At 34.8% G+C, this 15,956-nt stretch overlaps 1 protein-coding gene across 2 annotated transcripts in view; it reads right to left on the bottom strand.

The window, feature by feature from the left end:
* The window catches only part of lamb1b (laminin, beta 1b), a 69,931-nt gene that overhangs the window by 47,771 nt on the left and 6,204 nt on the right, over positions 1-15,956 (bottom strand). For both annotated transcript variants that reach the window (XM_061983642.2, XM_061983644.2), the window contains exons 3-7: positions 11,703-11,838; positions 4,212-4,285; positions 3,812-4,000; positions 3,678-3,741; positions 63-265 (exon numbers count right to left, since the gene is read on the bottom strand). In XM_061983642.2, coding sequence (XP_061839626.1) covers positions 63-265; positions 3,678-3,741; positions 3,812-4,000; positions 4,212-4,285; positions 11,703-11,838 — 666 coding nt within the window. The remainder of the gene's footprint in view (positions 1-62; positions 266-3,677; positions 3,742-3,811; positions 4,001-4,211; positions 4,286-11,702; positions 11,839-15,956) is intronic.

Genomic DNA, 15,956 nt, shown 5'->3' with positions numbered 1-15,956 from the left:
GCCCAGCACACTGGTAAGAACACAGTCGCTCTCTGCTGAGCGCTCACACTCGCACCGCTCACCATTCCTTCCGCCCCCGCCGGCGCTCCGTTCACCGGGGCACACTCGGAGGCGTGGCCGTAGCAGAAGCAGTTGCCGCGGACGACCATGTCGTAGAGCGCGTAGTAGTACTTCTCCGTCACCTCCTTGCGCGAGTCCAGAAGGTTGTCGCCGAGTGTGTGGAGTTTCAGGAAGTTGACGCGCAGGTTGGTGATCTTCAGCATGTCTGCAAGCACCAGTGTTGGGTTAGTTACTGAAAACCAGTTACTAGTTACTTTATTTCAAAAGTAACTCACTTACTAACTCAGTTACTTACACCAAAAAGTAATGCATTACTGTCATACTTGCCAACCTTGAGACCTCCGATTTCGGGAGGTGGGGGGGCGCGGTTAAGCGGGGAGGAGTATATTTACAGCTAGAATTCACCAAGTCAAGTATTTCATATATATATATATATATATACTGTATATACATATATATATATATATATATATATATATATATATATACATATATATATATATATACATATGTATATAAGAAATACTTGACGAAATACTAAGTCAAGTATTTCATATATATATATATATATACATATATATATATATATATATATATATATATATATATACTGTATATATATACATATAAGAAATACTTGACTTTCAGTGAATTCTAGCTATAAATATATATTTATTTTATTATATATATATAAGAAATACTTGATGAAATACTAAGTCAAGTATTTCATATATATATATATATATATATATATATATATAAGAAATACTTGACTTTCAGTGAATTCTAGCTATAAATATATATTTATTTTATTATATATATATATATATATATATATATATATATATATATATATATATATATATATATATATATATATATATATATATATATATATAAAATAAATACTTTAATTTCAGTGTTCATTTATTTACACATATACACACAAAACACTCATCTACTCATTGTTGAGTTAAGGGTTGAATTGTCCATCCTTGTTCTATTCTCTGTCACTATTTTTCGAACCATGCTGAACACCCTCTCTGATGATGCATTGCTGTGTGGCACGCACAAAAGTGCTTTCATCAAATGCAGTAGATGGCAGTGTTGTCCTGTTTAAGAGTGTCACAACATTGCTGTTTACGGCAGACAAACTGCTTTACGGTAGACAAAAACGTGACTGCTGTTGTTGTGTGTTGTTGCCACGCTGGGAGGACGTTACTGCCTACTGAAACTGCCTAACAATAAACCCACATAATAAAAACCAAGAACTCGCCCTCCATCATTCTACAGTTATGACGTGATTGGGCAGGTACGCTGTTTATATTGTGGGTTAGCTGGACATTCACAAACATTTTTTTTAGATCTTTAAGATGTAAAGTGTAGCTGCCATTATGATGTGCAGTGATGTTTTCTAATGACCGGAAGTCTTCAACTACTCAAAGTATTTCAATGGTTGGAATCTGCACTTTTGCATGATATACTAGTTACTATGGTAATCTAATTAGTTACTATGGTAATCTAATTAGTTACTATGGTCATCTAATTAGTTACTATGGTAATCTAATTAGTTACTATGGTCATCTAATTAGTTACTTTGGTAATCTAATTAGTTACTATGGTCATCTAATTAGTTACTATGGTCATCTAATTAGTTACTATGGTAATAATCTAAGTCACAGCAGGTCAGACGAGGCACCAAGCAGTGTGGGTGGGGAGCGTTTCCACAGAGTGATTCCAGAGCCTGAAATGTGGGTGTCAGGGACAGACGCGGAAGGAGATTTTTACAACAAAGTTCTAAAGCTTAGTGATATATCAGATATATCAGATTGTAGGTGGAGAGTTTTTTTACCCTCCGCGTTCATATTTCGCTGTTTGTTGCTCTTTTGTTGCGTTTCGCTTGATTGTAAAATATGTTGTCAATATTCAGTGTTTTATCCTTCATAGTTAATATTGTAAATCACACATTCTTTATTCTCATGTACATTCTGGGTGTCTCATTCAGTAAAGAAATTTAAAATTCCATTCCGTTTTCTAAGGTGATCTGTCATAACGTTTTTAGCATTCAATCAGACATTATTGTGAGGTTTTGTATTAGTCCCAAGCACACATACTATACAGCAGATGTTCACAGCTTATATATATATACATATATATATATATATATATATATATATATATATATATATATATATATATATATATATATATATATATATATGGTAACACTTTAGTATGGGAACATAATCTAAGTAACAAAGACTTAATTTAGAGTTATTTGGACACTAGGGGAACATATAAGGGTTAGGGTTAGGGTTACTAATAGGCAATAATTCTGAGGTTATTGAGAGAAGACTCTTAGTTAATGGCTTACTGGTTGTATAATAAGGCCATGCCGAAGAAGGCATTAATAAGTACTTAATAATGACTAATTAATAGCCAATATGTGTGTGCATATATATGCATACGTGTATATATATGTGTGTGTGTGTATATATATATATATATATGTATATATATATACAGTACATATGTATATATATATATATATATATATATATACATATGTATATGTGTGTGTGTGTGTGTGTGTATATGAATGTATGTGTATATATACAGGTGTGCGTATATACTGTATATATGTATGTATGTATATATACATGTGCATATATATATATATATATATGTATGTATGTATATATACATATGTATGTTTATTTATATATATATATATATATATATATATATATATCCAGGTGATGAGGTGGCGACTTGTCCAGGGTGTACCCTGCCTTCCGCCCGAATGCAGCTGACATAGGCTTCAGCACCCCCCACCACCCCGAAAGGGAAAAGTGGTAGAAAATGGATGTATATGTGTGTGTGTATATATATATATATATATATATATATATATATATATATATATATATATATATATATATATATATATATATATATATATATATTAGGTCAGGAAAAAACACAGAGGCTATTTCATCCCTACAAGCCTGTTTCGCAGGTTTCCCTGCTCTTCATGGGATTTTTATTTGTAATTATAGAATTTAGAATATACTGTATATGTATCATTTAGAATCCCCTGAAGAGCAGGGAAACCTGCGAAACAGGCTTGTAGGGATGAAATAGCCTCTGTTTTTTCCTGACCTAACGTATATTCCGCTCTACCCTGGTTTTGAGCATCGTATAACGGATAAACCACAAAAACTGCGGCTATACATTATATATATATATATATGTATATATATATATATATATATATATATATATATATATATAAATGTACCGGCCCCCAGACATATTTTTTTCTCTAAATTTGGCCCCCCGAGTCAAAATAATAGCCCAGGCCTTCCCTAGCGTGTTACTGGAGTATTATGACATCCTGCAACGGGGCCACAAAAATCCTGCACTTGGACAACCTTGGGGTAAGTTTTCACTTGGACAAGCATTGCGAGTACGGACTGAAGGGTTTGTGTACTCGGACATTTCCGCTTCCACGTGGGAAATTCCTTTCAGCGTTCTTCCTGTCTGACCCCGTTTCCCTGGAAGTGACTGTCTTATCATATCACCACTTTGAAAGGCTCACAGAGTCCAGCTCTTACTTTGGATCCTCAAGCTGTAGGGGTCCTTGATCTCAAAGGCAGGGTCCAGCACCCGGAAGATCACCTGGTTTGAAAAACGAGGTGAGTACTTTTCCCGCCGGCGTACATTTTGGCGCCCGTGAGGACCGACTGACCTCTCCCTCGGTGGAAGGTTCGATGTCCGAGTAGTGCGAGTCGCAGATGATGTCATCCACTTTGACCATGGGCCCCGGGGACACGCCGGGGAAGGTGGCTCGGCAGTCGTAGGCGAAGTATCGGTAAGCGTGCCACGTCTTCCCGGAGTCCATGGAGCGCTCGATCACCATGGCGGCGGGACGGAAGGTCTGCGGGGAAGGTAAGCCATGTTCTCACACACACAAAAACACCATTTGGGACGTAGCGTGATGTCATTCCAGCTGGACGCCATCAAACCAACAGAACTCGCTCTGTTCGCCTCCTTCCTCGCTTCCCACCACTCTTCCACATTCCTCCACACAGCTGCCGCACTTATCTCACGGGACCACCACAGACTTGTGTGTGATAGAGGAGGGGCACCTTAAAGGTCATGATGAGGTGTGTGAAGTGGAACTCGGCCTCCAAGTCCAGCTGGATGGTCACATTCTCCACACCTGCACACAGGAAACGGACATCGGCACTTCCTGTTAGATGTGTCCACACGCAGCTGCCGCACGTTTCAAATATTTATGCGTGCCAAACAAACAAGTGATTAACGAGCTCTGACGAAAGGAACGACCTTTGGCCTTAAAACAAACAAGAAGACGTTTACTTCACAAATGTTTAACACTGTCTTATTACTGTACTAATAACTATAATTACAATAAAATTGTCTTTAGGTAAAATAGAATAGTCATTTTAAAAGGAAAAATTATAGTATTCAAGATAATAAGGGAACGATTGCACACAAAAAATAAAACAAATCATTCGATAGAATTTTACGGAGCCCCTAAATCAGGGGTTCCCAAACTACGGCCCGCGGGCCGGATCCGGCCCCCCAGCATCCAAAATCCGGCCCACAGGAAGTTCCAAGTTAAATATTATTTTTTATTTATTTAATTTTTTTTTTTTAATCTTTCCTTTCTAATCCATTTTCTACCGCTTGTTACTCTTGGTGTCTCCTAGCCACTCAGGCAAATCATATTGTCTAAAAATGAATTTTCCCATCGATAACGTGACAATGTTAAATGTTGATGAACATCAATGTTAATTGATGTTAAATGACAAAACGGTTTATAAAGACAATGTATATATATATATATATATATATATATATATATATATATATATATATATATATATATATATATATACAGCCTGGCCCCCGGCCAAATTTTTTTAACCCAATGCGGCCCCCCGAGTCAAAAAGTTTGCTAAAGGGACATGGGGGAAATATTTTTTTATTTATTTTTTTATAACTTTATAAAAAGTTATAAAAAAAATATTTAAAATTTTTTTTTTTTTTTTTTTTTTTTTTTAGACATGTATCTCGTGCGCACGAGAAACTTTCTCATGCGCACGAGATTCATGTCTAAAAAAAATTAAAATAAAAAATTATACAAAAAAATATTTCCCCCATGTTCCTTTAGGGCAGGGGTCGGCAACCCAAAATGTTGAAAGAGCCATATTGAACCAAAAATACAAAAACAAATCTGTCTGGAGCCGCAAAAAAATAAAAGCCATATTACATACAGATAGTGTGTCATGAGATATAAATTGAATTAAGAGGACTTAAAGGAAACTAAATGAGCTCAAATATAGCTACAAATGAGGCATAATGACGCAATATGTACATATAGCTAGCCTAAATAGCATGTTAGCATCGATTAGCTTGCAGTCATGCAGTGACCAAATATGTCTGATTAGCACTCCACACAAGTCAATAACATCAACAAAACTCACCTTTCATGCACAACGTTAAAAGTTTGGTGGACAAAATGAGACAGAAAAAGAAGTGGCATAAAACACGTCCTAGAAAGTCGGAGAAAGTTATACATGTAAACAAACTAGGGTGAGTTCAAGGACCGCCAAAATTAGTAGGACAAAACGGCGCTCGCCAAATACTCGAATCAGTGAAGCATGTTTAATATAAACAGTGTGCTTTATAACAATTAGGGAGGTTTGTGTCATGTTTGTCCTCCCACAGGAACCATATTAAAACAAAAAATATATTTTTCCCCCTCATCTTTTTCCATTTTTCATACATTTTTGAAAAAGCTCCAGAGAGCCACTGGGGCGGCTCTAGAGCCGCGGGTTGCCGACCCCTGCTTTAGGGGCTCCGTAGAATTTAGAATATATGTATAATATAAAGTATAATACATGAAAATAAAGGCATCATTACACAAACATAACCATACGTATTGAGCATTATAAAGTTGTTATTATAAAAGAAAAAATATGAAATTAATACATTGATACATTTTAAATATATTAATATTCATGAGAATAAACCCGTAACTACACAAAATAGCCATAAATATGAAGAGATATGAAGTAGTATTTTTACGAGAAACATTTAAACATATTTGATTAAAGGCATAACACACAAACATAAGCATACATATTGGGAATATACATTTATAATTTTACAAATTAAAAAAATAAGTAAAGTCATGATTACACAAAATAACTATAAATATAAATTTCAGGAGGTATTGAGTAGTAATTTTACAATAAATCAATTTAAGTATTTTTATCAATGGCAAAGGCGGCATTACACAAACATAACATACATATTGAGCATTATAACGTTGTTATTATAAAAGGAAAAGTTTGACATTAATTATTAACATATTAAAAAATATGTTTTTAAATATATCAATATTCATGAGTAATCTCAGTGGGACTTTCCTGGTTAAATAAATAAAATGAGAATAAAGCCGTAATTACACAAATTAACCATAAATATGAGGAGATATGAAGTTGTATTTTTAGGAGAAACATTTAAATATATTTGATCCATGGCAATAAAGGCGTCATTACACAAACATAACCATACATATTGAGCATTATAAAGTTGTTATTAGAAAAAATATGAAATTAATACATTGATACATTTTAAATATATTAATATTCATGAGAATAAAGCCGTAACTACACAAAATAACCATAAATATGAGGAGATCTGAAGTAGTATTTTTACAAGAAACATTTAAACATATTTGATTAAAGGCATAATACACAAACATAAGCATACATATTGGATATATAATTTTGTAATTTTACAAATAAAATAAAAAAAGTTAAGTCATGATTACACAAAATAACTATAAATATAAATATTAGGAGGTATTGAGTAGTAATTTTACAATAAATAAATGTAAATATTTGTATCCATGCCAATAAAGGCATCATTACACAAACATAACATACATATTGAGCATTATAAAGTTGTTATAGAAAAAATATGAAATTAATACATTGATACATTTTAAATATATTAATATTCATGAGAATAAAGCCGTAACTACACAAAATAACCATAAATATGAGGAGATCTGAAGTAGTATTTTTACAAGAAACATTTAAACATATTTGATTAAAGGCATAATACACAAACATAAGCATACATATTGGATATATAATTTTGTAATTTTACAAATAAAATAAAAAAAGTTAAGTCATGATTAAACAAAATAACTATAAATATAAATATTAGGAGGTATTGAGTAGTAATTTTACAATAAATAAATGTAAATATTTTTATCCATGCCAATAAAGGCGTCATTATACAAACATAACATACATATTGAGCATTATAAAGTTGTTATTATAAAAGGAAAAGTTTGACATTAATTATTCAAATATTAAAACATTTTTCTTTAAATATATCAATATTCATGAGTAATCTCAATGGACTTTCCTGGTTAAATAAATAAAATGAGAATAAAGCCGTAACTACACAAAATAACCGTAAATATGAGGAGATATGAAGTAGTATTTTTACAAGAAACATTTAAATATATTTGATTAAAGGCATAATACACAAACATAATCATACATATTGGGAATATCAATTTGTAATTTTACAAAAATAAATAAATAAGTAAAGTCATGATTACACAAAATAACTATGAATATAAATATCAGGAGGTATTGTAGTAATTTTACAATAAATACATTTATATATTTGTATCCATGGCAATAAAGGCATCATTACACAAACATAACCATACATATTGAGCATTATAAAGTTGATATTATAAAAGGAAAAGTTTGACATTAATTATTAACATATTAAAAAATATGTTTTTAAATATATCAATATTCATGAGTAATCTCAGTGGGACTTTCCTGGTTAAATAAATAAAATGAGAATAAAGCCGTAATTACACAAATTAACCATAAATATGAGGAGATATGAAGTTGTATTTTTAGGAGAAACATTTAAATATATTTGATCAATGGCAATAAAGGCGTCATTACACAAACATAACCATACATATTGAGCATTATAAAGTTGTTATTAGAAAAAATATGAAATTAATACATTGATGCGTTTTAAATATATTAATATTCATGAGAATAAAGCCGTAACTACACAAAATAACCATAAATATGAGGAGATATGAAGTAGTATTTTTACAAGAAACATTTAAACATATTTGATTAAAGGCATAATACACAAACATAAGCATACATATTGGGAATATAAATTTGTAATTTTACAAATAAAATAAAAAAAAGTTAAGTCATGATTACACAAAATAACTATGAATATAAATATTAGGAGGTATTGAGTAGTAATTTTACAATAAATAAATGTAAATATTTTTATCCATGCCAATAAAGGCGTCATTACACAAACATAACATACATATTGAGCATTATAAAGTTGTTATTATAAACAGAAAAGTTTGACATTAATTATTAACATATTAAAAAATATATTTTTAAATATATCAATATTCATGAGTAATCTTAATGGCACTTTCCTGGTTAAATAAATAAAATGAGAATAAAGCCGTAATTACACAAATTAACCATAAATATGAGGAGATATGAAGTTGTATTTTTAGGAGAAACATTTAAATATATTTGATCAATGGCAATAAAGGCGTCATTACACAAACATAACATACATATTGAGCATTATAAAGTTGTTATTAGAAAAAATATGAAATCAATACATTGATACATTTTAAATATATTAATATTCATGAGAATAAAGCCGTAACTACACAAAATAACCATAAATATGAGGAGATATGAAGTAGTATTTTTACAAGAAACATTTAAACATATTTGATTAAAGGCATAATACACAAACATAAGCATACATATTGGATATATAATTTTGTAATTTTACAAATAAAATAAAAAAAGTTAAGTCATGATTACACAAAATAACTATAAATATAAATATTAGGGGGTATTGAGTAGTAATTTTACAATAAATAAATTGATATATTTTTTATCCATGGCAATAAAGGCATCATTACACAAACATACCATACATATTGAGCATTATAAAGTTGTTATTATAAAAGGAAAAGTTTGACATTAATTATTAACATATTAAAAAATATATTTTTAAATATATCAATATTCATGAGTAATCTTAATGGCACTTTCCTGGTTAAATAAATAAAATGAGAATAAAGCCGTAATTACACAAATTAACCATAAATATGAGGAGATATGAAGTTGTATTTTTAGGAGAAACATTTAAATATATTTGATAAATGGCAATAAAGGCGTCATTACACAAACATAACCATACATATTGAGCATTATAAAGTTGTTATTAGAAAAAATATGAAATTAATACATTGATACATTTTAAATATATTAATATTCATGAGAATAAAGCCGTAACTACACAAAATAACCATAAATATGAGGAGATATGAAGTAGTATTTTTACAAGAAACATTTAAACATATTTGATTAAAGGCAAAATACACAAACATAAGCATACATATTGGATATATAATTTTGTAATTTTACAAATAAAATAAAAAAAGTTAAGTCATGATTACACAAAATAACTATAAATATAAATATTAGGAGGTATTGAGTAGTAATTTTACAATAAATAAATTGATATATTTTTTATCCATGGCAATAAAGGCATCATTACACAAACATACCATACATATTGAGCATTATAAAGTTGTTATTATAAAAGGAAAAGTTTGACATTAATTATTAACATATTAAAAAATATATTTTTAAATATATCAATATTCATGAGTAATATTAATGGCACTTTCCTGGTTAAATAAATAAAATGAGAATAAAGCCGTAATTACACAAATTAACCATAAATATGAGGAGATATGAAGTTGTATTTTTAGGAGAAACATTTAAATATATTTGATCAATGGCAATAAAGGCATCATTACACAAACATAACCATACATATTGAGCATTATAAAGTTGTTATTAGAAAAAATATGAAATCAATACATTGATACATTTTAAATATATTAATATTCATGAGAATAAAGCCGTAACTACACAAAATAACCATAAATATGAGGAGATCTGAAGTAGTATTTTTACAAGAAACATTTAAACATATTTGATTAAAGGCATAATACACAAACATAAGCATACATATTGGATATATAATTTTGTAATTTTACAAATAAAATAAAAAAAGTTAAGTCATGATTACACAAAATAACTATAAATATAAATATTAGGAGGTATTGAGTAGTAATTTTACAATAAATAAATGTAAATATTTTTATCCATGCCAATAAAGGCGTCATTACACAAACATAACATACATATTGAGCATTATAAAGTTGTTATTATAAAAGGAAAAGTTTGACATTAATTATTCAAATATTAAAACATTTTTCTTTAAATATATCAATATTCATGAGTAATCTCAATGGACTTTCCTGGTTAAATAAATAAAATGAGAATAAAGCCGTAACTACACAAAATAACCGTAAATATGAGGAGATATGAAGTAGTATTTTTACAAGAAACATTTAAATATATTTGATTAAAGGCATAATACACAAACATAATCATACATATTGGGAATATCAATTTGTAATTTTACAAAAATAAATAAATAAGTAAAGTCATGATTAACACAAAATAACTATGAATATAAATATCAGGAGGTATTGTAGTAATTTTACAATAAATACATTTATATATTTGTATCCATGGCAATAAAGGCATCATTACACAAACATAACCATACATATTGAGCATTATAAAGTTGATATTATAAAAGGAAAAGTTTGACATTATTAAAATATTAAATACATATTTTTAAATATATCAATATTCATGAGGCCACGGGGAAGACCCAGGACACGTTGGGAAGACTATGTCTCCCGGCTGGCCTCGGAACGCCTCGGGATCCCCTGGGAGGAGCTGGACTAAATGGCTGGGGAGAGGGAAGTCTGGGCTTCCCTGCTTAGGCTGCTGCCCCCGCCACCCGACCTCGGATAAGCGGAAGAAGATGGATGGATATAAAGTTCTAATTTAGCAACAAAAAAAAAGTATACTAGTATGACAAGCACTACTGTACTTCGTAGAAGTGTAAACACACACCCTGGGCCAGAGTCTTGGACAGGACACCGTGAAGGAATTAGGAAATCCCAAACTGAAGCATCTGCAGCTTCCTGCTGCTTCTCAGCCATCTGCAGATCCCCCACAACATTCCCACCACTCCCAAAAAGCCAATCCAGAAGCAGATTCCTGCTTGCGATACGTTAAAGTTCTCACACGCCAGCGGAGCTTTCCAAACCAAGCGTGACTTCATGCTGATTGGAGGGATATCTGATTGACATGTGGGCGGGACATCTGATTGACACGTGGTTTGATGAACTTCACACCACTTCCTGTCTGCTCTTGTAGTCCATACTGTACGTCACATAAATTGTTTATTCAAACACTGCCTTTGAAGGCCTGTCAGGTGATCACACACACCTGTTTCACACCTGCAAGCCTAAACTTGCCCCTCCCACTTCGCGCCTTCTCATTATTTGGCTTCTCACGGGAACGAGCGAGTGATTTCATGCCCCCCCCCTCCCCCCTCCTCCTCCCAAATTGTCTCACCGTTGTCAGACTGCCACCAGGTCTTGAGGCGGTTGGGGGCGAAGGTGGTGACCACGTTCTCGATGGTGTGGCTGAGGGGGCTGAGGTCCACGTCGTAGATGTCCCTGGAGTCGCACTGGAAGCACTTGGTCTCCTCCTGACGAGATGACAAAGATTCTTTTCAGGCCAACACCTTTTTATTTTCATGACTGTTTACATTGTAGATTGTCACATCAAACTATGAATGAACACGTGGAGTTACTGTATGTAAAAAAAAGAAGGTGAAATAACTGAAAACATACTTTACAAAAGCCAAAAGCAGTGAAGTTGTCACGTTGTGTAAATGGTAAATAAAAAGAGAATACAACAAATCTTTTTCAACTTATATTCAATTGAATAGACTGCAAAGACAAGATATTTCATGTTCACACTGAGAACTTTGTTATTTTTATGCAAATATTCATTAAGTTAGAATTTAATGGCAGCAACACATTGCAAAAAAGTTGTCACAAGGGCATGTTCACCACTGTGTTACATGGCCTTTCCTTTTAACAACACTCAGTAAACGTTTGGGCACTGAGGAGACACATTTTTGAAGCTTCTCAGGTGGAATTCTTTCCCATTCTTGCTTGATGTACAGCTTAAGTTGTTCAACAGTCTCCGTTGTGGTATTTTAGGCTTCATAATGCACCACATATTTTCAATGGGAGACAGGTCTGGACTACAGGCAGGCCAGTCTAGTACCCGCACTCTTTTACTATGAAGCCACGCTGTTGTAACACGTGGCTTGGCATTGTCTTGCTGAAATAAGCAGGGGCGTCCATGGTAACGTTGCTTGGATGGCAACATATGTTGCTCCAAAACCTGTATGTACCTTTCAGCATTAATGGCGCCTTCACAGATGTGTAAGTTACCCATGTCTTGGGCACTAATACACCCCCATACCATCACACTTTACGCCTAGAACACATCCAGATGGTTCTTTTCCTCTTTGGTCCAGAGAACTCAAAGTCCACAATTTGAAATGTGGACTCGTCAGACCACAGAACACTTTTCCACTTTGCATTAGTCCATCTTAGATGAGCTCGGGCCCAACGAAGCCGGCGGCGTTTCCGGGTGTTGTTGATAAATGGCTTTGGCTTTGCATAGTAGAGTTATAACTTAAACTTACAGATTCAGCGACCAACTGTAGTTACTGGCAGTGGTTTTCTGAAGTGTTCCTGAGCCCATGTGGTGAGATCCTTTACACACTGATGTCACTTTTTGATTCAGTACCGCCTGAGGGATCGAAGGTCACAGGCATTCAATGTTGGTTTTCAGCCTTGCTGCTTACGTGCAGTGCTTTGTCCAGATTCTCTGAACCTTTTGATGATATTACAGAGCGTAGATGGTAAAATCCCTAAATTCCTTGCAGTAGCTGGTTGAGAAATGTTGTTCTTAAACAATTTGCTCAGGCATTTGTTGACAAAGTGGTGACCCTCGCCCCATCCTTGTTTGTGAATGACTGAGCATTTCATGGAAGCTGCTTTTATACCCAATAATGGCACCCACCTGTTCCCAATTAGCCTGCACACCTGTGGGATGTTCCAAATAAGTGTTTGATGAGCATTCCTCAACTTTATCAGTCTTTTTTGCCCCTTGTGCCAGCTTTTTTGAAACATGTTATAGGCATCAAATTCCAAATGAGCTAATATTTACAAAAAAAAATAACAAAGTTTCTCAGTGTGAACAAGAAATATCTTGTCTTTGCAGTCTATTCAATTGAATATAAGTTGAAAAGGATTTGTTGTATTCTCTTTTTATTTATCATTTAGGCGGTATAGCTCGGTTGGTAGAGCGGCCGTGCCAGCAACTTGAGGGTTCCAGGTTCGATCCCCGCTTCCGCCATCCTAGTCACTGCTGTTGTGTCCTTGGGCAAGACACTTGACCCACCTGCTCCCCGTGCCACTCACACTGGTTTAAATGTGTAAAAGCCACTCGAGAAAAGTGCTATATAAATATAACTCACTTCACTTCACATTTACACAACGTGCCAACTTAACAAAAAAGGTGAAATAACTTGAAAAATTCTAGTTGCTTCAAAACCTGCTCAGTGGTCTAGTGGTTAGAGTGTCCGCACTGAGATGGGTAGGTTGTGAGTTCAAACCCGGGCTGAGTCATACCAAAGACTATAAAAATGGGAGCCATTACCTCCCTGCTTGGCACTCAGCATCAAGGGTTGGAATTGGGGGTTCAATCACCAAAAATGATTCCTGGGCGCGGCCACTGCTGCTGCTCACTGCTCCCCTCACCTCCCAGGGGGTGGACAAGGGGATGGGTCAAATGCAGAGAATAATTTTGCCACACCTAGTGTGTGTGTGACTAGGTACTTTAACTTTAAATAGCCACCCTTTGCTCTGATTACTGCTTTGCACACTCTTGGCATTCTCTAGATGAGCTTCAAGAGGTAGTCACCCGAAATGGTTGGCAAAAATTATTCTCTGCATTTGACCCATCACCCTTGATCACCCCCTAGGAGGTGAGGGGAGCAGTGAGCAGCAGCGGTGGCCGCACCCGGGAATCATTTTTGGTGATTTAACCCCCAATTCCAACCCTTGATACTGAGTGCCAAGTAGGGAGGTAATGGGTCCCATTTTTATAGTCTATTTATATAGGGTTTGAACTCACAACCTACCCATCTCAGGGCGGACACTCTAACCCAGGGGTCGGCAACCCAAAATGTTGAAAGAGCCATATTGAACCAAAAATACAAAAACAAATCTGTCTGGAGCCGCAAAAAATTAAAAGCCATATTACATACAGATTGTGTGTCATGAGATATAAATTGAATTAAGAGGACTTAAAGGAAACTAAATGAGCTCAAATATAGCTACAAATGAGGCATAATGATGCAATATGTACATATAGCTAGCCTAAATAGCATGTTAGCATCGATTAGCTTGCAGTCATGCAGTGACCAAATATGTCTGATTAGCACTCCACACAAGTCAATAACATCAACAAAACTCACCTTTCATGCACAACGTTAAAAGTTTGGTGGACAAAAGGAGACAGAAAAATAAGGGGCATAAAACACGTCCTAGAAAGTCGGAGAAAGTTATACATGTAAACAAACTAGGGTGAGTTCAGGGACCGCCAAAATTAGTAGGACAAAACGGCGCTCGCCAAATACTCGAATCAGTGAAGCATGTTTAATATAAACAGTGTGCTTTGTAACAATTAGGGAGGCTGGTGTCATGTTTGTCCTCCTACAGAAACCATATTAAAACGAAAAATTATTTTTTCCCCCCTCATATTTTGCCATTTTTCATACATTTTAAAAAAAGCTCCAGAGAGCCACTAGGGCGGCGCTAAAGAGCCGCATGCGGCTCTACAGCCGCGGGTTGCCGACCCCTGCTCTAACCACTAGGCCACTGAGTAGGTCAGGGGTCTGCAACCCGCGGCTCCGGAGCCGCATGCGGCTCTTTGATCACTCTGATGCGGCTCAGCTGCATACTTGCCAACCCTCCCGATTTCTCCGGGAGACTTCCGGATTTCAGTACCTCTCCAAGGGGCAAACATTCACAGATTTTCACCCGGACAACAATATTGAGGGCGTGCCCTGATGGCACTGCCTTCAGCATCCTCTACAACCTGTCGTCGCGTCCGCTTTTTCACCATACTATCTGCGTGCCGGCCCAATCACATAATATCTACGGCAAGTGAATGCAAGACATACTTGGTCAACAGCCATACAGGTCACACTGAGGGTGGCCGTATAAACAACTTTAACACTGTTACAAATATGCGCCACACTGTGAACCCACACCAAACAAGAATGACAAACACATTTCGGGAGAACATCCGCACCGTAACACAACATAAACACAACAGAACAAATACCCAGAATCCCTTGCAGCACTAACTCTTCCGGGCTACATTATACACCCCCACTACCACCAAACCCCCCCCCCACCCCCCCCCCCCCAACCCCGCCCACCTCAACCGACGCACGGAGGTGGGCGGATGTTCTCCCGAAATGTGTTTGTCATTCTTGTTTGGTGTAGGTTCACAGTAGCCATACAGTAGCCGAAATGACCAGAAGGCCTCATAACGTAAACACCCGTGGTTACGTTAAAATGAACAATGTGTGCTACATCTTGTCGGTCTGTTCCGCGTCTGTTGGCTCAAATATTCCCCGACTGTACGTTGGAAATGTAACACGTCTAAAACGTGGGAAGAGTCCTTTTGGTTTGGGGCGCATACTTCAACACTGCACTCATCCCACCGTGCGTC

This window comes from Nerophis lumbriciformis, linkage group LG25 (assembly GCF_033978685.3).
Source record: "Nerophis lumbriciformis linkage group LG25, RoL_Nlum_v2.1, whole genome shotgun sequence".
Classification (NCBI taxonomy): Eukaryota; Metazoa; Chordata; class Actinopteri; order Syngnathiformes; family Syngnathidae; genus Nerophis; species Nerophis lumbriciformis.
The sequence above is the reverse complement of the archived record's forward strand: the minus strand, read 5'-3'. Positions and strand labels throughout refer to the sequence as shown.